Here is a 23,217-nt window from a genome sequence, read left to right as displayed (position 1 = left end):
TTAATTCATCCTGAGGTACCATGAGTGTCTGTACCAACCTTTGAGTCAATCAGAGCAGGACTGATATTTCAGAATGGCTGATAATTGTCAAGTACTCCTTTACAGAGCACATTGTGAAAAACGCTTGAGATTTCTTTATAAATTGTGTAATAACTTGTGTAATTTGTTTCCCCTGTCTTACTGTTTACAATAATTTCAGCAGTATCTGCAGTACATGTAGCAGAATAGCATCAACCAATCACATGGTGGTGGAGAGGCATCTTCACTAAATAACTAGCACTGTGAAATTCATTGCTAGAACGTAAAAACAATGCCTCTGTCATCTTTTCAGTATAACTTTAACAAACTGTATAAATATAATAAATATAAATATATAAACTTATATACTCACCCATTCACTGCACTACTGCTCTTTTAAGCAAATATGTAATCATGCATTCACATGGCAACAACTCAATACACTTAGGTATCCAGACATGGTATGGTCAAAATTTGGTGTAAATAATCTGAAAGCATGGATCCAGCCTTCCTTGTATTATGTATAAGGATTTTATTATTCTCTAAATATTGGCATTGACTCAAAAACCCACTGGTAACACCAACGAAAAAAGAACACAATTGAAGCCAAGGACATTTAACAGTTAAACAGCTGTCCCCCTCAATAAAAAGATCTCTCGACCCCACCAACGTCTGTCTGTGGCATAATGTCTACATGTGAGAGTCAACAGTCACGTTTTGCACCAGAAGTCCCGACTTACGATAAAAAGTCATGTTTTGCACCAGAAGTCATAATTTACGACAAAAAGTCAAAAGAACATTCAGGGTGGAAAACCAGTGTGAAGAGTCCACGCACAAGTGGGACTAAACTAAAAAACGACACGTGAAAGCCGCTTCACCGGTTCGTACTCTGAGTTTTCATTCATTCGCACCTGCTCATGCATTCCGCTACATTCCAGCTTCCAGGCTGAGAGCCGCAGTGTTTAGATAATTGTGTTGACCTGTTGTAAGGGCACAATAGCGCTAACGAGTGTGCGCGCGTGCGCCTTTCTGTGCGTGCACGCGCTAGGCGGTGCCACTATCTGTAATTATGTCGCTAAAAGCTCCTCCTCCGCCCATTCTTAATCCCTTATCCGCTAATACCGCAGTAGACATTCACCCACAACCACCAGCTGCCATCAAACAGCATAGCAGCGGTGTGTGCTGCTGGAGAAGCTACGAGAGACTTTATTCGCTTCTATTTCCCCCCATCCTCCGTCCCAGGAGAGAGAGTCAAGGTAAGAAGCCTGTTAGAGTTCACGAGCCCTCCTCCTTCTGTCCGAGCACCTGTGCAGCACTTCGAGAGCCGAACAAGTTAAAATATTATGTAAATGTGTGCCTTTGTGTGTGGTGTGTGTGTGTGTGTGTGTGTGTCAGCCAGGCTGACATCCTGGCTTCACATTATAATCCTGTTTGACGGATGCCCCCTTTTAAAAGGGGTCTTAATTGCTGCTTTGCTCATTAAACTGATGGGAAGTTAAAAAGTGGTTTTAGCCGGACAGGTACACCTGCACAACCAGAAAATCTACAGGCCAGTGTTACATCTACTCCTCCGCTTCTCTGCTGCTGGCAGTTGATCGTCAGTAGTCACAATCTGGAGCTCTTGATGTTATTACTTGTTACTCCTCAGCTCCATGTTTACAGGATGATACAATCTGATTTTCACTACTCTTTCCTTAAAATCAGCAGTGGTCAGTGAAGCAATGTTGTTTTAATAGCAAGTTTTTAGATTGGCATCCGTTAAGAAAGGTATGCTCTGTTCATTAGTGGCAGTCCCAGGAATGGAGGCAAACCAGTTCTGCTGACACAAAACACAAAACATGACGTAAAACATGTTACATGTATGGCTGCCTCCTAGTTTCTGCAGTCTCCCTGGCCAGGTTAGTGCTTTATCTGGGTGTCCAGTCACTGTTCCCTCATTCTTCAGGGAGCAGACCAGGATGGCCTCCTCTGATGATACAGAAGGGTCTCTGACTCCTGTGGATTTTATCCAGCTGCAGCACTACATGGAAGGTAAGTTTCCATTTTCTACATTGTTTTTTAACCTGTAAGTAAAGTAAACTGGAACAATAATTGTAATAATAATAAAGTTGACGCGTTTATTACAGATTAAAAATGTATATACAAATCCCTTTACACCAAGCACTCGATGCACACAAGATACACTGTTGTGTTTGTATCAAAGGCATAAAACTAAAGCAATAAGTGATTACTGAGGCCAAAGACGACAGCGTCCAGGACAGAATATAAAAACAATGCGTACATTCAAACTGTAATTAGAGCCATGTAAGTCTCAAGTGCATTCTCACTAACAAAATGCAGTGTAACTCAATACTCTGGCAAATTTCTCTGTTAAATTAATAAAGCAGCGGTAGCTCAATATGCCATTTATTTCACAGTGTCAGTTTATGACTGTAAATGTGTTTTTTAAAAACTCCATCCATGTACACTGAATTCAGGCTTTCACCTTTCTGAGGATGAACTGGCCAGATGTGTTATGATAGCTCCGCTCTCGATCTGTGTAACTGTCTTCCATCTAATCTAACACTAACACTAACACTCTTCTTGGCTGCACAGACACTGGAAACCACATCACACATTTACAAAAAAGTGTAATTTTTACTTTACTTTACACTTTTGTTTCACTCCTTTTTAATGAATTAAACATCTGAGCACTGGATAATGTCAGAATAAATATCGGAAGTCTTCAGAACGATTTATGAAGGCAGTGGAAAAAAAAGCAAGATAAGTGGAGACGGGAGTGTCGCAGGCAAAGTCCAACAAAAATATGAAAAGTTAACTTTGTAGATCCTAACCTGCAACACATGTGCACTCTGCTCCTGCATGTAGGCGGAAACATTTCAGTTAAAAGTGCAGTCGGTATCACTGCCTTACTTTAATGCTACTCATTCAGCAGCCACCCAAAATCACAAGCGGCAACTCCAAAACATAAGTGCATGCTGCCCCTTCGCTGGGGCTGGGGCGAACGCAGAATTACATGCACGTGTTGACAAAAAAGTGTGTGCTAAAGGGCTGAAAATAATCCACTGTCCACTCAAAGGCTTTAGAAGAAATGAAATGGGTCTGTAGGCTTTTAGTGTTTGCACGCTGGATAATGGATGAATGGATAATTACACTTGCTCCTCTCCAGACCTGGGAAAGGTAGTGTGTGCATTACCTCACACTGCAAGGCCCAAACCCAGATTTAATGACTGACAGTCACAGTGTATCCACATCTACAGCTACGTTTTGACCTCTCTGATCTTCTCCCTGCAGAGAGCAATTTGAGGGTGAAAGATGTGATTAAGGAGTTTCATCCAGGCGGTCGATTCTCTCAGCACAGCTTTGGAGAGGTAACTTTTTTAGGCAATCATATACTATATTTCCCGTGTCAAATGTTCCTAATACTCTACTTATTACAAACAAATCAAACATGAATTTATTAATTTGTATTATTAGTTGTAAAAGTTTGCTTTACCTCTATTTTTAACAATGTGCTTGATTAAAAACGCACACGGTCTTTTTAGGAAGCTTTCTACCACTTTTTTATGACATTTTCTAAAAATCGTAGTCAGACTGTTGCTCTGTTTTATCCTTTTGTCTCATTTGGAAATAACTTCAACTTCTCTCTTTAGTGCGTCGATGCCGAGGGCTTCTGTCTCTTTCTCAAGACCTACTTAGAAGTGGACGACTTCCCTGCAGATTTCTGCCAGCGGCTTTTTCGTTATTTCCAAAACGTGGAGCAAAACGGCTCCTTGAAGAGCCCTCAGCCCAAAGAAGGCAAAGACTTTTTTATATTCTGACTTTGTTGTCCTTTAACAAAACTGTGCAGCACAGAGTTTGGGGGAAAAATGTTCTTTGCACTCCTATTCAGTCCTGGATGTGGCTGGAAACGCTGCACAAAACTCCCAGAAAACTATCAAAAGAAAGACTGATCTGCTAAGGTAGTATTTTTTCAGTGACCACCTGTTTGTGTGCTTATTATTTTTTTCATATCTTGCTGTCTGGTCACAGTAATGACGCTGAAGGCCGAACTTTGCAGATTAGTGCACCTGGTCCAGCAACAAAACTATGATAAAATACTTACTTTGATATTCCACCAATTTTCATCTGCTGCTTTTTTTTTTTAAAAACCTCACTAAATCTGAGGACTGTGTTCGTTTCTTGTTTTTCAGGTGGAGTCTTTCTTCGTGATGTGTCCTGTTACTTCTCAGTGTTGGAGAAAGAACAGCCGCGAGAGAAGCTCGAATGTTGGTTTGACTTATCTTTTGATCATATTGGGAGTTTTTATTGTAGTTGCAGCTGCATTTAATCCACATTTATTGCTGAAAATGTCTTAAAATTGAGGATATGCGACTGTAAAACCCACGGTTAGCTAACTGACTAACTGACTTTGTTTGGTTCTAGTTACATTCAAACTTTACGACAAAGATGGCAACGGACTCCTGGACAGCTCTGTAAGTTACTCAAAATTACTGACAAGGGGATAGATATAGATCTATGTGTATAGTGTAAAAAAACCTGTTGATTCATTTTGAAAAAATTAAGGTACTGAAATTCATCTCTCTAGAGTTAGACTTATATCTGTACATGTGGACTCAGTTTTGGCCAGTTCTTTGCATATATAGCTTCTCTGGCTGTAGCATACATAATGTTTTAATTTTGCGATGTTTTAAGTGCATTGCACTTGGCGCCTCGCTGACTGTCTTAGATTACTTTTGCGCGCTAGTTTGGATGGATACAGTTACACCCAATCTCACCAGAACTCTTTTGTCTCTCTTTCAGGAAGTGGATCGTATAATCACTCAAATGATGCGTGCCGCTGATTATCTGGGCTGGGACGTGACTGAACTCAGACCAGTATGAGTCTTTTTTTCTGTTTGTTTCTTCTTCTTATTCTGCATGGCTTTTGAACTTTTTTGTTTACCAGCCCACATAAAGTGTGGCACCTGAAAACACAGGCTGAGGGTGTGACAGAAGATTCGTATAAATTTCTGGTGTTTTGTGATGGAACAGGTGCTCAAAGACATGATGACAGCGATTGATGTGGATGATAGTGGCACCGTCACTCTGGAGGAGTGGCTGAAGGGAGGCATGAACAATGCACCTTTACTTGTTCTGCTGGGGCTGAAGGTGAAAAAAAAAACATTTTATGCAATCCTTCCTTTCTTTGTTAAACTGCCTTGACTTAACTAAAAGATCTGACCAACTGCTGTTATTTTCTCTTATTCCCAAAAGATGACGGAAAAGGATGGGCAGCACATATGGACGATGAAGCATTTTAACAAGCCAACCTACTGCAGCGTGTGTGAGAGCATGCTGCTCGGCCTTGGGAAGCAAGGACTCAGCTGCAACTGTAAGAGCTCACAACCGCCACCAGGGGGAAGCCAAGCTCCTCTTACACTGTATAAATGAACTGGTGGAGACGTGCATTTTACAGTGATACCTGTACACTCTGCTTTCTGTCAGCATCGCTGCAGTTTCTGATATTAAACGTTAAGAACCTTTCTCACCCACTGCATTTTCTCCTTCTAGGCTGCAAGTACATTGTCCACAGCCAGTGTGCCAACAAGAATCCCGAGCCCTGCGCTCGTACCTTTGTCAAATCTAAACAGGAAATTGGTGTAAGGAACACAATGATTGCTTTTAATTTCCCTTTGGTTTATGTATATTTCTGCTTTTAGATATCCGGTTACATTTACAACAGCACTTACGTTTTATGCAAAATGCTATTTTCAGTGCGTTTATGGGGATATAGTCGCATCTTCTCTCTTCACCTGTTCTCTTTTTAAAAACCAAACAGCAATGACCACAAGCACATTAAGAACAGGGAACTTTAGAGTGCATTAGTCAGTAAGTGCAGCCTCTTTTTTTTTCACTGTTTTAAAAAAAAATGAGGATTACTGCCTGCACAATCTGCTCTGTACATCTGTTAAACGTCCCACTTTTGCACAAGCACAGATAGTGGCCTGGTCACTTTCTTTCCTGCAGCAGCAGACACAGTAAAAAAAAAAATCAGTAATGAGCTGCTGTGGGAGGTGGAACTGGTTTGTTTTTATTCGATCTGCCAGTTCAGTTCAATCATGAAGCCATAAATCTGCAGCTATTTTCCACAGCTGCTTAGGAGCAGGGTGTATTCTGTACTGAGTCCTTTAAAGTCAGCTATAACATAATTTTTCCTGCAGCCATGCAGGGATGGGTTGCCACATAAGTCGGCTCGAACAAGCCAGCATGAATGAATGAATGAATATGTGAACATAGCGCTACCCATCCATGCTGTCAAATTAGTTGTTTTTTCCAGATTTCAAAAAAGAAAAAAGTGATCCCAGTGATTTCTTCTGTGATGTTTATACACTAGATTAAAGCAGGTAGGCTCTTTGGTTCACCCGCATCTGCTGGTTGAACTTATCCACCTTTAAAACTGAGTATTCACTTTCTGTAAATATTCATGACTCGCAATGTGAAAACAATACCAGACAACGTTACCGCTGGTGCTAAGTGGCAGTTTGTGCATAATGCCTGTTTCGTGCCTCCTCTGCATCTCAGATACCAGCTCATGACTGGATCAGAGCTGATTGCGGTGCCAGCAAGTGTGATGTCTGCAATAAGAAGATCAAAACTTTGGCCGGGAAGCGCTGCGTGTGGTGCCAGGAGTTGGTGAGTACGTTAGTGAATACAGAGATTGCATGTGATCGGGCCTGCTTAGTATCATATCACTGTGGAATCGGAGGTAGAGTGGGGTCCTCCACCAACTGGGTGGCTACCAGCTGGCTCCTCCAGTCAGTATGTCGAAGTATGATGACTCCATTGGAGCGCGAGAGTGTGTGTGTGCACTCAGGCATGGAAAACGGTGCTTGTATGAATGTGTGTAATTGGCTGAAAAGTATTGCTCTGTCTATATAGCTGAATGAGTAAGAACAGATTACCATTTTTAATTTACTGAGTATTGTTTTGTTTTTTTAAGCGTCACGATGAATGTGTTTTGCGTGGCTTATCGAACTGTGACTGTGGGCCGCTGAAAGATCATATACTGCCTCCGTGGGCCATTTACGCTGTCTCAAAGGTAAAATGACTCTAAATTACTCTATGAATGTAGATTTTTAGGCCATCTGTCTGTGAGCTGATCACTAAGTTTTTGTTTCTGGCAGGAGGAGGACACCAGCCTGTTGAATGTCACTCTTGATGGCCACATCCTGCAGGTCTCCCAATATCAAATCTCACTAAATAAACTGAATTTAGAGCCACCAGAGCTATTATATGTATATAAAACATATAACTCAATGTCTGTGTATTTTGCAGATGATTTACATAATCTAATGGATCCTAATCTGTGGGATTTTTTCAGATTGTTCCTGTTCCTCGTACCCACCCTCTGCTGGTGTTTGTAAACCCAAAAAGTGGAGGAAAACAAGGCGAACGGTAGGCAGCACAGTCCTATGGGATCAGAAGTTTCACGCTCCATACTAAAAAATCTGACATTTTGGAGATGCTTGCTTCCATATCAATACATAGGATAATACTGTGTCATTGGCAGTTTATAACAGCTTTTGCTTTGTCTTTGCAGAGTGCTCAGGAAGTTTCAGTACCTGTTGAATCCACGCCAAGTATACAATCTGTCCGATGGAGGCCCTGCTCCAGGGTACAGCAGTGCACATTAAACACATTATAGGACTCTATAGGATTTCAAATGCACATGTCATTTGAGTATATTTATGTTAATGCTGACTCTGTCTTTCAGTCTGCACTTCTTTCGTAATCTGTGCGACTACAGGATCTTGGTGTGTGGAGGAGACGGCACCGTTGGGTGGCTTCTGGATGCTTTAGGTAATGCGTGTCCTGCTGAGTTTCACACAGCAGGTTGAGCTAGCCGTCTGAAGCACTAAATAACATCTCTTGTGATTTTAGACAAAGAAAACCTCCAGATGAATCCTTCTGTAGCTGTGCTGCCTCTGGGCACTGGGAATGACCTGGCTCGCTGCCTACGCTGGGGAGGAGGTAACAACAATCAAAACAGGAACTTTAATGAAAGTGTCAGATGTCAGTTACATATTTAAGCTGTTTCTATCATAATCCCATGAAAGGATACGACGGGTCAGATTTGAAAGAAATCATGAAAGAGATTGAAGGGAGTGAGTTGGTCCCCATGGACCGCTGGAGTATCCAAGTGATACCGAATGACCCTCATGAGGCAGGAGACCCTGTGCCCAATGAGATCATTAACAACTACTTTTCCATTGGAGTGGTGAGTCACGAACTCTACAGGGAGTTTGTGCATTCATCAGAAAAATGAATGCATTGCATGAAATATGATTCATGATCGTTTTTCATGTGATTGCACTTTCATCCTTGTGTGCAGGATGCTTCTATTGCTCATCGTTTCCACTCCATGAGAGAGAAACATCCCCAGAGGTTCAACAGCAGGTACGAATTTATGTTAGCAGTCTGAACCTTTTCTCATAAGAGGTGTAACAGAGCTCAGTCTACTTCACAAATAGATTCATGGCTTTTTTATTTGTGTGTTTCTTTTTGGTCAAATTCTTGTTCTCTGTCGTTTTAAGAATGAAGAACAAACTTAAGTATTTTGAATTTGCCACTTCGGAGACCCTTTCATCGTCCTGTAAGAGGCTGAAGGACTGTCTAACGATTGAGGTCGGAATTTCTGCCACAGTCAGGCTGTTTTACCAGAACTATGCATATTTGTGAATAATGCTGAAATGTTTTTATTTTGTTTTGTTTTGTATTTGCAACACCAGTGCTGCGGAAAACCTCTGGACCTGACTCGTGTCTCTCTAGAGGGCATAGCTGTCCTCAACATACCCAGCATGCACGGAGGCTCCAACCTCTGGGGTGAGTCTAAGAAGTCTGATGGCATGGCAGGGCTGGAGCAGAGTGAGGTTATCACTGACCCCGAAGCTCTGAAAATAGTTTCCCAAGGTGAGACTCAGCTGTTTACACTCCTGAATCCTCACATATCATTGTCATAGATTGTAGTCCTGATTTGACATTTACAAACACGGTTAATTTACTCTGCTTTTTAACAACTCCTCAGATATAAGCGATAAACGATTGGAGGTGGTCGGGCTTGAAGGGGTTATAGAGATGGGACAAATCTATACTGGGCTGAAGAGCGCTGGGCACAGACTGGCACAGACCTCCCAGATTACCATTAGGTTGTGAACTTTACCTACTAAACAACAGGAATATTTTTCAGTACCATACAGTGTGTATATGTAGTGCAGTATAATTATACATTGCTGTTATTGTTCCCTATGTGCAGGACATCTAAAGCATTTCCAATGCAGATCGATGGTGAGCCCTGGATGCAGCCTCCTTGTACTGTAAGCATTATTAAATAATATGATGAGGGGGAAGAGAAGAGACAACGGCAACATAATGCAATCTAAAACATTTATAAATGTCTTTTGATCAGAAATTGAATCATGTTACTTCTACAGCAAGTATAACCAGAATTGATTGTGATTAATATAACTTAAAAGAGATACTTGAAGCAATATGGAGGTCAAGTCCAAGTGTCCATCTTTACTGACCAGCAGACATTAACACAAGATCATTGGCTCTCGCTTAGAACTGAGTGGCAGCGCTACTTTCAGACCACCTCACAATTGTTATGTGGGTAAGACAGAAAGAGGCAATCATGTGCAGGTATTATGGGGATGTTCCAAACTGTTTCCTTTTTGGAGACATGTTTTGGATTTTGTGGGCCAATATTTGAAGTGTAATTTGCCCTGTTCACAAAAAAGACTGTGTCCCCTTGGGGACAGGGGTGTCCTAGCACAGCTGGATAAGTCTGTAATGAGAGTATTAATGATTGGTTTAGTGACTTCTGCTAAAATGTAGACAGTTAAAGAGCAATGGGAATGGTTTCTGTGCGTTCATATCCAAAGACAAATTAAAAAATAACTTGATATGAGCCACATAGTATCTACTGACAGCTGGGCAAATGAATAGTTACCCAGCAACAAGGAAGGATCTCTGTGGCTAACCTAAACTAACCTAAATTGCATCTTTTATGAATTTTAGATCCACATAACTCACAAGAACCAAGCTAGCATGCTAATGGCTCCACCTACCAAACCATCCAGCTTCTTTCACCTCAAATAGAGTCGTGGCTCCTACGTCCTCTGGCCCTCTGAGGATCACTGCAGCTCACCAGCGTTGGATTGAGTGTGTAACCGTGTGTTTTCATTGTTTACTTCCTTTGCCCCCAGTTCCTGACATCATTTTAAGATACTGCTTTCATAGAGAGATGCCACACTGACAAACCAATATCAAAAGTGCAAACTTGACAGGTTTGACTGCTGCTTTTGTGTGCCAATTTTCATGCAATGCATTATGTTTCTATAGATAAAGGATCAGAGCACATTGTGTACCTACAGTATAAGCACAAGGAACATGCATGTACTAGCTGTATTTTATGTTGTGATGTTTTGTTGTGCTAAATCATATTTACAATAGTATCTGTACTTCCTTGTGCAGCTTGTGACAAAAAGCAGTTCACCAAATAAACTGTCCTGTGTGTTGACATGTATTTCATTGCCAGTGTTCATCCAGTTGAGAGACAGTAAGATAGATAAGAAGATATTCATGTGAATGTTTTGACTGTTTCTTAAAGAACTGTTGATAGAATAATGCAAGGAACTCTTGATTGAATGTAACTGAATATGTGTTTTATGGGTTTTTTTGAGTTATGAAAGTGATAAGGAGAGAGGCATTCAATACAGCCCTCCCATATTTAACGAGTTTAATGGCAGCAGCATTCCACTGTGTCTAATACGCCCGGTGTACATACCTGAAATCATATTTAATGTTAGCTTCTTTACCAATTTTGTCCTGTAACCTCACTTTGTCAATTAAATTCTTTGTGTCAACACTTTTATTAGACTCCTTTGCACTGAAAAAGCTTCTCAAACACACAGACATGACTGATGAGGTCATGCTAACATTGGGTGGAAGCTAGCCAAAGTATTCTACTTTGTGATTGAATAAATAAAGTTTAAAGCTAAGATATTGTTTCGGCAATGTGTTTTCAACTTTCAGTAGTCTTGTGTTGGATATTGAGTGTACTTGTTTACACTTGTAATGTGCTTGTACTGGGCTGCAAACACTTTCTTTCAAAAATGCCTAAATTCTTCTTGGAACTGATTCAACAAGTTGCTGGAAATATTTCTCAGAGAATTCGGTCCATGCTGACATGATAGCATCACAGTTGCTGCAGATTTATCAGCTGCACATCCATGACATGAGTTTCCCGTTACACCATGTCTCTAAGGTGCTCTACTGAATTTAAATCTGGTGACTGCTGAGACCACATGAGTGAACTCATTGTCATGTTTGGGAAACCAGTTTGTGATGATTTGAACGTTGTGATGAGGGATGTTCACTGTGAAAGATGAATACATTGTGGTTGTAAATGGATTAGCAACAAAACTCAGGTAGGCTGTGGTGTTTAAACGATGTTCAGTTGGTACTAAGAGGTCCAAAGTGTTCCAAGCCACTGGCCACTCTCCTTTGACCTCTGACATCAACAAGGCTTTTTAACCCAGAGGACTACTGCTCACTGGATACTCATTTTACTCACCAGATGATTGTGTGGGAAAATTCCAGTAAGCAGCAGTTTCTAAAATATTCAGACTGGCACCAACAATATTAAAAGTTGCTCAGTTCTCAGTATGAACTTGAGCAGTATGTCTTGATCATGTCTAAATGCACTGAGTTGCTGCCATCTGATTGGCTGATGAGACATATGTGTGTGGTTGTTTAAGTCTATTCAACAAATACTTTTTGTTTTCTGTCCTTTGGATGTGTGTCTACACTATAATGTCTCCCCATGAAGGTCTTGCAATAATTTTCTGAAGATACAAAAGAAAAATCTCTTTATTCTTATTGTAAATGGGAGGTTAATTGAGATATGTAATCTTCTACCTGTTATTGTTATATTAATTCACACATTTATTTACCTAATAGGCATGACTATGGAGCATTTCCCTTGTACTAAAACAGGTCAGCCTGGAGTGGGGCAGATTTTGCGTTGGCGTGGGAGGAAGAGCACGAGGACTAATCCCAAGGTAGGCTACGTAGGTTTGGTGGAGAAAAAAAAAAGGGCAACAGCGGAAGTTTGGTGTGACCTGTTTGGCATGTTTGGGCAGGAAGCGTCAGGCGCTACCAGAGAGGAAGATAGCGGGTATGAAAGATTAAATAAAATTTTTTTTGCCATTAAGCCATTTTAAAAACATGTTCGCAATTACAAATGATACGAGCAGTAATCTTATATTTAGATATGAAATCCTCTTTGACTTTATTTGAATACACAGAGATGATTTAACGCTGCTGGCTCGCGTTAACAGTTCAACAAAAATTCATCGAAAGCACAGCAGCAGTCACTATTTATCGTATTTATTTTCACAAAATCTGGCAAACGAGAAAAAAAAAGTTCATTTTTAATGAAACCTATTATGCTACGTAAAGGATTCAGAAAACTAACACTGGATGTGATACGCTCCCTTTTTATTCGCGTGTGTGTTTTCCACCGTGAAAGATAAAACACAAACCCCCGTAATTATCTCTGGTAACTGCAGGCAGCATCTGCAGCTGCGTCAGCGTCAGGTCTCCGGTCTCAGTTGCTTGAACAAGCCCCCTCAGTTTTTTACACAAGCTGGATCATGCCCAAGTATCCCCAGAGAGGGTTCAAGTGTTCAAGAGCGTGCTGGTTTGCAGTGGGCGGGTATTAAGTGATGTTTAAACTAATGCTGACAAATTTACAAAGTAAATGTAAGTTTAAATTGTTGGTTTTGACAATAGTTTATACAGGACTCGGGGTATTTATATTCTTGTAACAGAAGTGCTTAATAAGCACAGACGAAAGGTCATTTTAAAGGTCATTTTTGATCTCAGAAACATCAATTACAAAAACAAATCTAAACAAATTTCTGTTTGAATATTACATATCTGTAGAGTTAACTGACAGCTCCAAAGAAGTTTACAGAGTTAACAGTCAATATGCTTCAGAAGTCACTGACATATTTGGAAATGTGTTTCATAGTCCCGGGTTTGGACATGGAGTTTTGAGTCTTCTGACTGAAGTCTTGCTATTTGATGTTCTGTTTGGTTCCTAATACTTTTTACTTCCTTCTTTATATTTCGAGCCTTTAGCACTTTGTTTCAGTGTATTCCCATTTGTATTCCAGTTATTTATTTTAGTACGTTTGCTTGTATTATTTTTCCTAGCTTGCCCCCAATGTTCTTGTACGCAACATTTGAATATGTTAGAGTCATTGTCTCATGTTTTTTATATTTACTTTTCCTTTGTATCCTCATCCCTGATTGGCCTCACCTATCCTTCTTCACCCAGCTGCCACTCAGTCTTATTAATAATTATTATTAATTTTGCATTTGTAATTAAAAATTGTAATGGACCACGCTCTTGAATAATTTCAGCAATTAAAAATGCGAGTAAAAGTATGAAGTAAATATAAAAACATAACAAGTAAAAAGTATATTTCCAGTTAAAACGTTTAAAAGTGCTTGTGATGATTTCCCCCCCAAAGCGTTTAGTTGCGAAACAGTAGAGACTTTCTATTTTCTGAAAAATTGAAAAAAATATGCAGGTGTTTCCCGGTCTGATACCTGATAACACACCCCGCTGATGTAAACTTGTATAATATCTACATTTCCAGCCAAAAAACGTCTGCGCCTCCAAATTGCGGTTATTTTTAGAATTTTTCATCCAGTAATAGCCCCACGTGAACGCCGCTTTCGTTGCGGTGTATTTTTAGCAGGTACGCTCCCTCGGATCTTGCGTCAATGGAATCCCGTGCGTGCGTCACACGGAAGAACGTCTGCGTCGAGCCCAGAGCTGATTGGCTGCCGACCCGGAACGTTCCACCGCCCCAAAACCATGTTTGGGCACAGGCACGCCTTTTTGTCGATGCAGCCCAAAATAAAACAAGAGTGTAGCGGAGTGGAGCCCGTCTGCCTCGGTCTGACCCGGAGTGTGTTGTGTGTGAATGTGCCTGAATGAGTGTGTGTGCTGACAGAAGCTAACCGAGGTGACATTTATCTTTTTTTCTCTAATTTGGAATAAATGAAAAACGTCAAATTCGGGATATTTGCATAAACCAGGTGAGTAAAAAGTGGACTTTTAGTGAGTTGTTATTGTTTTTTATTTATTACTGCTGCTGTTAGATGCGCATGTTTGCATCTTTACTTCTAAATAAGTATCTCTGTCATAGCTTAAGCTCATAAGGCAAAATGGTTATCAGTAGCTTGAGGTTTGCACCAGTTTACTTACTAATATAAAAACTAATTTTTTAATGGTGTCATATTTGCTCTAGTTCAACTACCTGCCGGAGGTCATGATTTTAAGTGTCCACTTGATTTGGCTAGACCCTCACTGGTATAAAAGAAGGGATATGAGTGTTATATTTAGCCATAATAAACTTAAACAGTGCAGACTGATATTTTTCTAATTCTTATAATATGATGAAGTGAATTATGGGAGTGTATTTTGATATTAACGTGGACATTTTACGGTATCTGCAAGTACTAATATGACTGCTGTGATTCTACTATTTCCATTTGTTCAAATTTTGTCCTCTGTTGTCAGTATGTGCTTGTGTGAATGGCTTTCATGCTCTATAACACTGTTGGGAAATGAGAAGATTCATAAAATTGTTTGCATTTACATGCTGAAAACTATTTGGGCCCTTCGGCAGTTTTGTTTCCACACGATTCAAATATAGCTGTGCAAATTTAAGTTCAACTTTCAAAGAACATGCTTCAGCTTCTGTATTGAGAAAAAAAATAAAAAGCTATAAAATGAAGAAGTAAGGACACTTGTAGATACACGCCCATCCACCCATGCACATAAACAGACTTTGCCACTATTCCCATTTCAGCTGGCAGTCAGCCCACCCCGACATACAATCTGCAACACACCCCAGTACAGGCGTTGTGAAAGAGGGGTTGCCCTCTACTGAAGGAGGTTTTTAGAGCGTTAACAGCCAGTAACACAATATCTGACAATACCTGACTGCTCCGCTGGACCACCCTCTGCATTTTTTTCAAGGGGACAAATAGGCCCCTTGATAAAGTTAGAGGCATGTTGGGGAAATGAGATGGACATTTCAGGTGTTAATGTTGCCCTCTGTTTAGATTGTTATAGAGGAAGCATTAAGAAATGCTGACCATTATATATCCAATAGCAATATCTAGTTTCTAACACATGTTTAAAGAGTCAGCTCATTACTGGGGCCATTTGTCTCGAGTGATTTAACTCACTTGTTTTTATTTCGAAAAATGATCACAAAGTCATATTTACTGCACTAATTTGAGATGGGAATATCTGACTTAGACTGTGTTGCTTTAAATCTACCTCACAAAGATGAAGTGTTCAGATAGAGAATTTAATAAAGTCGTGTTTGTTACCCAGAAATGAATCAGTATTTATCTTTAAGGATTTATTTTAGTTGTTTTAAATGTTGGTTTTCTCTTTCCTAGCAATGCCCTGTGTACAAACCCAGTATGCATCCCTGCCCCATGACAACTACTTCAGCTCTGAGTTCTTGAATCCTGACCTCAGTGCTACACTGGTGATGGACTTCAGTGGCCAAAAGGACCAGCTGTCCACATCTTCATTGCCCAGCATCAACACTTTGGTTGGAAATGGCTATGTCGGGGAGTTTGATGCATATTCCTGTAAGATTACCACCTCTCCTCCTGCCTCTACGGTTTCATTCAGCCACACAGGAGTAGCTGAAAGCACCAGCTCTCAGATGCACAGCCAGGCCTTCAAGCTGGATGATCTCCAGGTGTATGGCTGCTACCCAGGATCCTTTGCACTCAACTGCCTTGACGAAACGCTGTCGTCATGCAGCTCTGACTACTATGGCAGCCCAGTCTATGCCACTGCTTCTCCTCCAACACCAAGCTTTCAGACAGAGTCTGCACCTGTCTGGGATTCCCCTTTCAGCCCCTACCCCTCAGCCCCCCTGACCTCTGTGGCTGACAAGGCTGCCATAGCTCAGCAGCTTTCCTTTTTCACCTTCAGCTCTGCACCAGAACAACACTCCCCCATGGGGCAGCAGCACCAGGATGCTCAGCCAAGCCAGGAAGACCACTTCTTCCTGTCTCCTCAGCAGCATGTTTCCCCACTTCACTGCCCCCCAGTTTCTCTGGAGCATAGACTTCTAGAAAGCCCCAAGACAGCGGAGGGTGCCATGATGTCTCCTAAAACGCAAAACCCAGGATCCAACGAGAGTCGCTGTGCAGTTTGTGGTGATAACGCTTCCTGCCAGCACTATGGAGTCCGCACCTGTGAGGGATGCAAAGGTTTTTTCAAGGTAAAAAAAAGAAAAGAAGATATTTAGCAGCTTTAAGATTACAGATTTGTTGGACTGAGTACATGATGCTGCAGTCATCAAGGAGAATAAACCTGCAGTCATAGCTGATATCTCAGTGTGTGTGTCATGTATGCAACAAGTAACAAAAAAACTGCAGTAATTATGCATATGTGCACATGTGTTTCATATATTTAAGATGATTTAGATTCACTGACAAAGTGAGCAAACCACATCCACCAGAGAGCAGTCATGTTATATTTTTTAAACTGTGCAATCACGGCGATAATTCTTCAGAAATATATTTATAAAGTGAGTTTGTGTGTGCTAACGTAAGACACAAGTGCACAGCTTCAGTATTGGCAAATAATAAAATTATTACATTGTTTTAAAAATATTTTTAGCACTTATACTGAGCAGTAATGTACCAGTTATCACTGTATCTTTGTTTAAGAGAGGCTCACAGTTGATTGAGCAGAAATCCATTAATCTGTTTTCTTAATCACTCATCCAAGTCAGGGTTGCTGGTGATCAGAAATTGATGCTATAAACAAAAATAAGACTTGTGCATTTCAGTCACTTGCAGTTGTATATGTTTGCCACATTATGAGTCCATATTAATGTGTTTTCTTTGTGTGTTTGACAGCGAACTGTCCAGAAAAATGCAAAGTATGTGTGCCTTGCCAATAAAGACTGTCCAGTAGACAAGAGGAGGAGAAACCGATGCCAGTTCTGTCGTTTCCAGAAATGTCTTGCAGTGGGAATGGTCAAAGAAGGTAATGCAATGTGATACTCTTTCAAAGTTCGCAGTGGCTAATGCATGACAGCCACAAATCGGGGTTAGTAATGACAGTTTTGCAGCAGCAAAGCCAGGAAGCTCAGAGACATATGTAACCAGAGCTTTACATTGATAGTTGAAGAAAAAGGGAAACGTCAGCTGATACAGCTTTTGTTTTTCAAATGCCGAAAGAGTCATGTAGGAGTCATAAACATGTTCCTCGCCTTGTCCTCTTTTAGTTGTTCGTACGGACAGCCTTAAAGGTCGCAGAGGTCGCCTGCCCTCCAAGCCCAAGATCCCAGTTGAGGCTTCATCCACGACCCCCAGTGTCAACATCATAGCTTCGCTTGTCAGGGCTCATCTAGACTCAAGCCCAACCATCGGAAAGCTTGACTATTCCAAGGTAACTCAAAACTTGTAGCTAACCCATGTCTTCTTCATCTGAATTTACACTGGTGACAATGTAGAGTCAAACCAACAGCACTAAATAGCCCTCTGAAAATCTCTTTAGCTAACTAACCCTTTTTTTCCCTCCTCAGTACCAGGAGACAGCAGACAGCTCGAAAGAGAAGGAGGATGCTGGTGATATCCAGCAGTTCTATGATTTACTGACTGGTTCCTTGGATGTGATAAGGAAATGGGCTCAAGCCATCCCAGGATTCACGGACTTCTGCACAGAAGACCAGGAGCTGCTCCTCGAATCTGCTTTTGTTGAACTCTTTATCCTCCGCCTGGCTTACAGGTCAGTGTTCTTTCTTCTGCTGTTAAAAAAAAAAAGTGTGGTTCACTAATATTTTGCTACATTCCTTCACGTTGGTCAATGCTCTCACTGACGTAATGGTTTAAAATAATTCAGGTCAGATCCAGAAAAGAATGAGCTGATCTTCTGCGATGGCGTGGTGCTCCACCGACTACAGTGCGCTCGCAGTTTCGGTGACTGGATCGACTCCATAATGGATTTCTCGCACAGCCTTCGCCGCTTGAACTTAGACGTCTACTTGTTTTCCTGCCTCGCAGCCCTCGTCATCATCACCGGTAAAGAAGCTTTGTCTGCTTTTAGTGAATTTCATCGCATTTCAAGGTTGTCGTTATATTTGGGGTTTCTCATGGAAACTTCTTTTGCCCTTAGATCGTCACGGCCTCAAAGAGCCCAAGCGGGTCGAGGACTTTCAAAGTCACCTCATCGCTTGTCTAAGGGAACACGTGAGTGGAAATGGATCAGAACTGAGCCGGACGCAACCCAACTATCAGTCTCGCCTTCTGGGCAAACTGCCTGAACTGAGGACTCTGTGCACACAAGGCCTGCAGCGCATCTTCTACCTGAAACTGGAGGACCTGGTGCCTCCTCCTCCGATAGTGGAGAAAATCTTTATGGATACGCTGCCGTTTTAAAATGAACAAAAGAGTTCAAAAGCACCAAACGTGAGGTTTTTCACTCCACTCTACTAAACCTCCTTCTAGCATACGGAGGTGTGCTAGCATAGTTAAAGAGACCATTATTTTTTTATCTTTAAGTGCTATTAAATATAGTACCTGTGTGAATGCTGTAAAAGATTGATATTTCATGACACTGTTTATATATATTTCGTGTGCATTGGTAAAGGTGACTTTTTTGCAGTGCTATTTGTGAATGTTGTCCTGCTATGCAGCCTATAACACATGGATATCATGGTAGATGCCATGCAGTGTTAAATACTCAGAAACACACTAATTTTTTTAAAGCATGTTTTCAGAATTGCTTGATTGGCCCACTCAGAGGCCGAGATTGGAGATGACAGGCAGCTGTGAAAGAGTCCCACTTTTCCACAATAAAATACTTACTTATATCTTTCTATGGAAACTATAGCCGCAGTACTAAACATGCTCATGTGGAAGGTCTTGGACCAAAGTTTACCAAAGTTTTTATTTTGATACTACCAGTTAAAAACCTAATTGCCTTAAGCTGAAGAAAAAAATCTGCCATATCACTTCGCCTGTCACTTTTCAGCACCTTTTAAAGGCTGATTCAGGCGGCTCTCCTGTTAAACTGCATACACCTGTGACGACAGGCTTCTCGGGCTTTATGTAAGAATGAAAATTGACTTGCTAAGTGAAAATACAAAGTGCCTTTTCATAAAACCTCACTCCATCAACCACACTAAGTGAACCTTTATTCCAAACATCACATATAGCAAGGCCCTTTTATCACAGGCATGAGTCACTCTCAGAATTCAAGTGTTAGTGTTGCTAGTGTTAATGCAGTATGTCAAAGAGTGTCCAGTACGTCACACTGTTTAAACTGGAAGGTTAGTTGTGACAGGCTGTTTAAGACATGTAAAATTAAATTGTTCTGTTACAGAGGCACTGAACGTTAGAACCACGGTGGCGCCGTCCAGATCGAGTCTTGTATGATTTGTATAAATTAATGCCAGAAAATTCAAATTCGCAGGCAGACATATTTCTTGTCTTAGGCATCAGATACATTACATGTTGTGGACCTCAATTCTGTGACTGTAAATCTCTCCACCTGTCTTCCATATTTTTCAGAATTGTGCAGTTTTGTTTTGGTTGTTTTTTTATATACATGTTGGATTTATATTTTGATTTCAAAATGACCGAAAGAAAATTCTTAAGGAATCACGGTGAAACGTGATGACGTGAGCAGCTACGAGCACTTGAGTGTTCAAATGGTATGAAAAGTACTTCTTCTGTATGAGTTTGTGTGCGTGCAAAATAATGCCAGGCCTTTTGTAAAATGGTGCAAAAAAAAAAAAAAAAATTAAAAGGCAGCGAATACTTGATATTGAATCTTTTGGAAATCACCTTGAATTGACTTTGTTTAAATGTTAGGAAATAGGTAACTGCACAGATTAGAGTTTCTACAATTATCTAAAAAATGGTTGAAAGATAATTTAGCAGTTTTCACGTTCACCTAAAAAGCAATACATCTGCCGTTTATTCCACGAGAAGCAAATGGGATTGTGTTAAGAAGAGCATGTGATGTTAAAATTTGCCACATCAAAAGTGTGGAGCTACTGTGCTGTGGTGACTTCTTGTGAATAAGGGAGCAGCCAAAAGTAACTTTTAAGCCTAAAGACAGCCCATGAATAAACAGTTATACTTATTGAAAAGGCTTAAAAATGACCACAAAAATAATTAGGAAGGTAGTTTGATAGCTAAGAACTGTTAGCTATCATAGCTAAGAACTGTTAGAAACTACTAGTTTCTAACAGTTCTTAGCTATTTTTTAAATGATGGGTTTGTTTGTGTCACATGGACTATCAGGATATTGACAGTCAATTATAATTAATTAATAATTGTCTTTATTCCTCATCATATGCTAAAGTAAGACGAACGAGTAAGAGCTCTATGCTGTGGTGGGTTACACATTTACTTAACAGCAAAAGGTCCCCGGTTTGATCCTGGCAGGAGACATGAATCTCTTAGTGGCTCCATCAGGAAAGGTATCCGGTGTAAAAATCTGCCAAGTCAAATATGCAGAGCTACCTACACTGATGATCCCATGTGAATAAGGGCGCAGCCAAAAATGGCTTTTAGGTTACACTAAGATTGCTAGCATGGTTGAGATCTCTTTCCTTCAATGTACATTGAAAATTTCCACCTTAAAATAGCAACCAAAAGTCATGCAGTAGCTGTGAAACCATAAGCATTGAGGCCCATTAAAGAGACACTTGAGAAAGAGAGGCCCGAACGAGATTTAAAAAATGTAAGCAAAATGCTTTCCTCCCTCACTGAAATGGAAATTAGAACAAATAACAGTGTTATGACTCAAAGGTTCAAAACCTCAAATTTGATGCAGTAAAATTAAGAATTACACATTAGTTCTTGTTGTACCAGTACGTGGCGGCCTCCTCGCTGACTCTGCCAGGTTGCCCTTGTTGCATTTTTAGAACAGCACGGCGGGGACCTCCAGGACTGAATGCTAGCATGCCAACACTGTTGATAAGTTAGCAAGCTGCTGTTAGCATTAACTTCAAAGCATAACTGTGTCTAAATCGAGCCTCTCAGAGCTGTGTATTTAAAAAAAGTATGTCAGACATTTAAGTAGATTCAATGTTGTTGTGCTATAAGAACAAAACTGTCTAGTTGGTGGTTTCAGTGCAAGAAACAGCACTTTATTTAAGGCACTGTCCACTGAGCTGCTGCTTGCTACATATTAATGATGTGATGAAAAGTGACTAAACAAAGTCCTTTTCACCAAGTCTATGTTGTTTTGTCATACATGGTGTTAATGTTGGCAGCACCCTTGATGGGAGGAAGACGACACCGCGGCGCTCTCAGCCACAGCGATCTGTAGCCGCGGCTGCATTCAGCCAGTCGACACCTGATCCTACTGTACACCACGTACTGGTCAGCTGGATTTTGGTGTTGGCAGACACAGTGGAAAAAAAGTGACAAGGGAAAAGAGGAGGGGGCAAGAAGTGTTTATTATGTTACAAAATGGCAAACGTGCTGCCCAAGTCAGGCGTAATGAGAGCAGCAGGCGATTCGTTTCATAAGGAGAACTCAGACAAACGCGGCGGCTCTGAGAGTTCCTTTAACTGTTACGAAAAGTATAATCCTTTTATCTGACTTGATAATCTGTTTTGACTTTCAGTGTTTCTTTTCAGTTTGACTGGTCACATGTCCATGTTGACTCAGGCATGCTGTCCCTTCAGATTACTCTAACCCATGTTGAAAAGATATCCTCCTGTGAATATATCTCAGTGTTTCTTGACACCACCTTTTTCCAAAAGTGGAAAGCTACCCTTTGGAGATGCTATTTGCTCCTTAACTTTTGACCTGACAGACTAAACGCCGCCTTCAGCCTCTGCCTTCTGCCCCTCACACACCCTTGTCATGGTGATTTGCTATATGGGTGCCAAACTCCAAAAACCTTCTTCACTTTTGCTTCTGCATCTTCTGCAGACGAAAGGCCTTTTTCTTGATATGTGACATGCGTTATTGTCCAGAATGGTCTTGCATAAGCTTTTTTCATGGCAATTTAATTTTGAGTATATCCATTCAATAACCTGATAGTTACTTTGCAGACATATAACTACTGTATAGCTGTGGCCACATGCTGAAGTTTTCTTTAGATAAATTTGGCCCGTGGCTTATTGTCAGTGGCACAAAGAACTACATTTTGCCATACTACCTTCTGTTTCATACTATGACTAATTTTGCATAATAAAGAAATCAGGTATAGTCTGCTATTTATAATACTTGCCATCTTAGCTCATTATACCATTGTCAATTAGCAAAGTTAGGAAAGACTTCGTTTAAAAGATTTTGGACAGATTAAATTTTTAACTTAAAAATGGAGAGTTAATTTGTATCTATTTTTTTCAGTAGCCATTGTCTCCATATAAGTAATGCACAAAGGCACTGGGAAGTCTCCTGCTGTTCTGGACTTTAGCTTTTGAAAGCTCAACATTAAAGCTTAGGCTGCTGCCAAATACATTTTTGGAGTCAGAAAGGACCGTGTTTAGTCGAGAGAGTAAAGTCTTTCAGTCTTTAAAGAGTCTTTCAGTTTGCTTGGCCACATAACATAAATTTTGTCATCAGATGGTGAGGAAGAGGCTATGTGTGGACACCGTGTGCCTATAAGTCTGTGGAAACTTTAAATTACAATGGACCAACTGTATGTGCAGCATTCAGGTGGATTTCAAATGAGTTTAACAGAAATGACAACTCGTCACTCGACAACTGGCTGCGTACAGCGGAGATGGGGGAGGGTCTGTGCTGGCGGACGTTGGTTACTGGCCTGGTAGCCTGGCTGCCCCTGGGAGGGTCCGGGACGGGCGTGGAGGCTTGGGGGTCTGGGGGTGCTCCGCCCCCGGTCTGGGGTGCTGGGGTCTGGGGGCTTGGGTCCTGGCTGTTGTGTTGCCAGAGCAGTGGGCGGGTGGGTGCAGGGGGGCTCAGCCCCAGTGCAGGGGACCTCTGGTGCATCGGCCCTACTAGGGGCTCTCTAACTGGTGGGAAGGTTGTTATATCTTTGCAGGTGGTCTCCTCACTACAGGAGCTCACTCTGCAGGTGGGGGGAGAGATATAGGAGAGGTGGAGAAT

The 23,217-nt window shown here is 41.0% G+C and overlaps 2 protein-coding genes across 3 annotated transcripts; both read left to right on the top strand.

Annotated features, from left to right (window-relative positions):
• Nucleotides 1-1,111: 1,111 nt before the first annotated feature.
• Nucleotides 1,112-11,052, top strand: dgkab (diacylglycerol kinase, alpha b). The gene is made up of 24 exons (XM_005739491.1): nt 1,112-1,274; nt 1,964-2,049; nt 3,313-3,389; nt 3,672-3,816; nt 4,212-4,286; nt 4,444-4,493; nt 4,822-4,896; nt 5,053-5,169; nt 5,275-5,392; nt 5,572-5,660; nt 6,583-6,693; nt 7,001-7,099; nt 7,185-7,235; nt 7,382-7,455; nt 7,601-7,675; nt 7,775-7,860; nt 7,942-8,031; nt 8,118-8,278; nt 8,393-8,457; nt 8,595-8,685; nt 8,790-8,970; nt 9,086-9,206; nt 9,314-9,374; nt 10,078-11,052. Exons 2-24 carry the CDS (start codon nt 1,977-1,979, stop codon nt 10,156-10,158), a joined length of 2,166 nt encoding a protein of 721 aa, XP_005739548.1. The 5' UTR covers nt 1,112-1,274; nt 1,964-1,976; the 3' UTR covers nt 10,159-11,052.
• A 1,140-nt stretch (nt 11,053-12,192) lies between these two features.
• LOC102198545 (probable nuclear hormone receptor HR38) lies at nt 12,193-19,949 on the top strand. Of its 2 annotated transcripts, none has more exons than XM_005739490.1 (7): nt 12,193-12,238; nt 15,553-16,394; nt 17,038-17,167; nt 17,409-17,572; nt 17,709-17,911; nt 18,026-18,204; nt 18,299-19,949. In XM_005739490.1, the coding sequence occupies exons 2-7, from the start codon at nt 15,555-15,557 to the stop codon at nt 18,559-18,561; spliced, it is 1,779 nt and encodes a 592-aa protein (XP_005739547.1). In that variant the 5' UTR covers nt 12,193-12,238; nt 15,553-15,554; the 3' UTR covers nt 18,562-19,949. The 2 variants fall into 2 exon arrangements, with proteins under 2 accessions (XP_005739547.1, XP_005739546.1); XM_005739489.1 differs by lacking the exon at nt 12,193-12,238 and adding an exon at nt 14,094-14,175.
• The last annotated feature ends 3,268 nt before the right edge of the window (nt 19,950-23,217 follow it).

Source organism: Pundamilia nyererei, unplaced genomic scaffold (genome assembly GCF_000239375.1).
Source record: "Pundamilia nyererei isolate P.nyererei 1_Seehausen unplaced genomic scaffold, PunNye1.0 scaffold00092, whole genome shotgun sequence".
Classification (NCBI taxonomy): Eukaryota; Metazoa; Chordata; class Actinopteri; order Cichliformes; family Cichlidae; genus Pundamilia; species Pundamilia nyererei.
Note: the sequence above shows the minus strand (reverse complement) of the source record. Positions and strands in the feature narration are given on the sequence as shown.

What these genes read in the sequence shown, in the direction of transcription:
- dgkab (XM_005739491.1), top strand. Translation starts at nt 1,977, where the DNA reads ATGGCCTCCTCTGATGATACAGAAGGGTCTCTGACTCCTGTGGATTTT. An exon ending in GCTGCAGCACTACATGGAAG is followed by an intron (nt 2,050 to 3,312) that starts GTAAGTTTCCAT and finishes TTCTCCCTGCAG; the next exon opens with AGAGCAATTTGAGGGTGAAA. An exon ending in GAGCCCTCAGCCCAAAGAAG is followed by an intron (nt 3,817 to 4,211) that starts GCAAAGACTTTT and finishes CTTGTTTTTCAG; the next exon opens with GTGGAGTCTTTCTTCGTGAT.
- LOC102198545 (XM_005739490.1), top strand. Translation starts at nt 15,555, where the DNA reads ATGCCCTGTGTACAAACCCAGTATGCATCCCTGCCCCATGACAACTAC. An exon ending in GAAAGCTTGACTATTCCAAG is followed by an intron (nt 17,573 to 17,708) that starts GTAACTCAAAAC and finishes TTCCCTCCTCAG; the next exon opens with TACCAGGAGACAGCAGACAG. An exon ending in AGCCCTCGTCATCATCACCG is followed by an intron (nt 18,205 to 18,298) that starts GTAAAGAAGCTT and finishes TTTTGCCCTTAG; the next exon opens with ATCGTCACGGCCTCAAAGAG.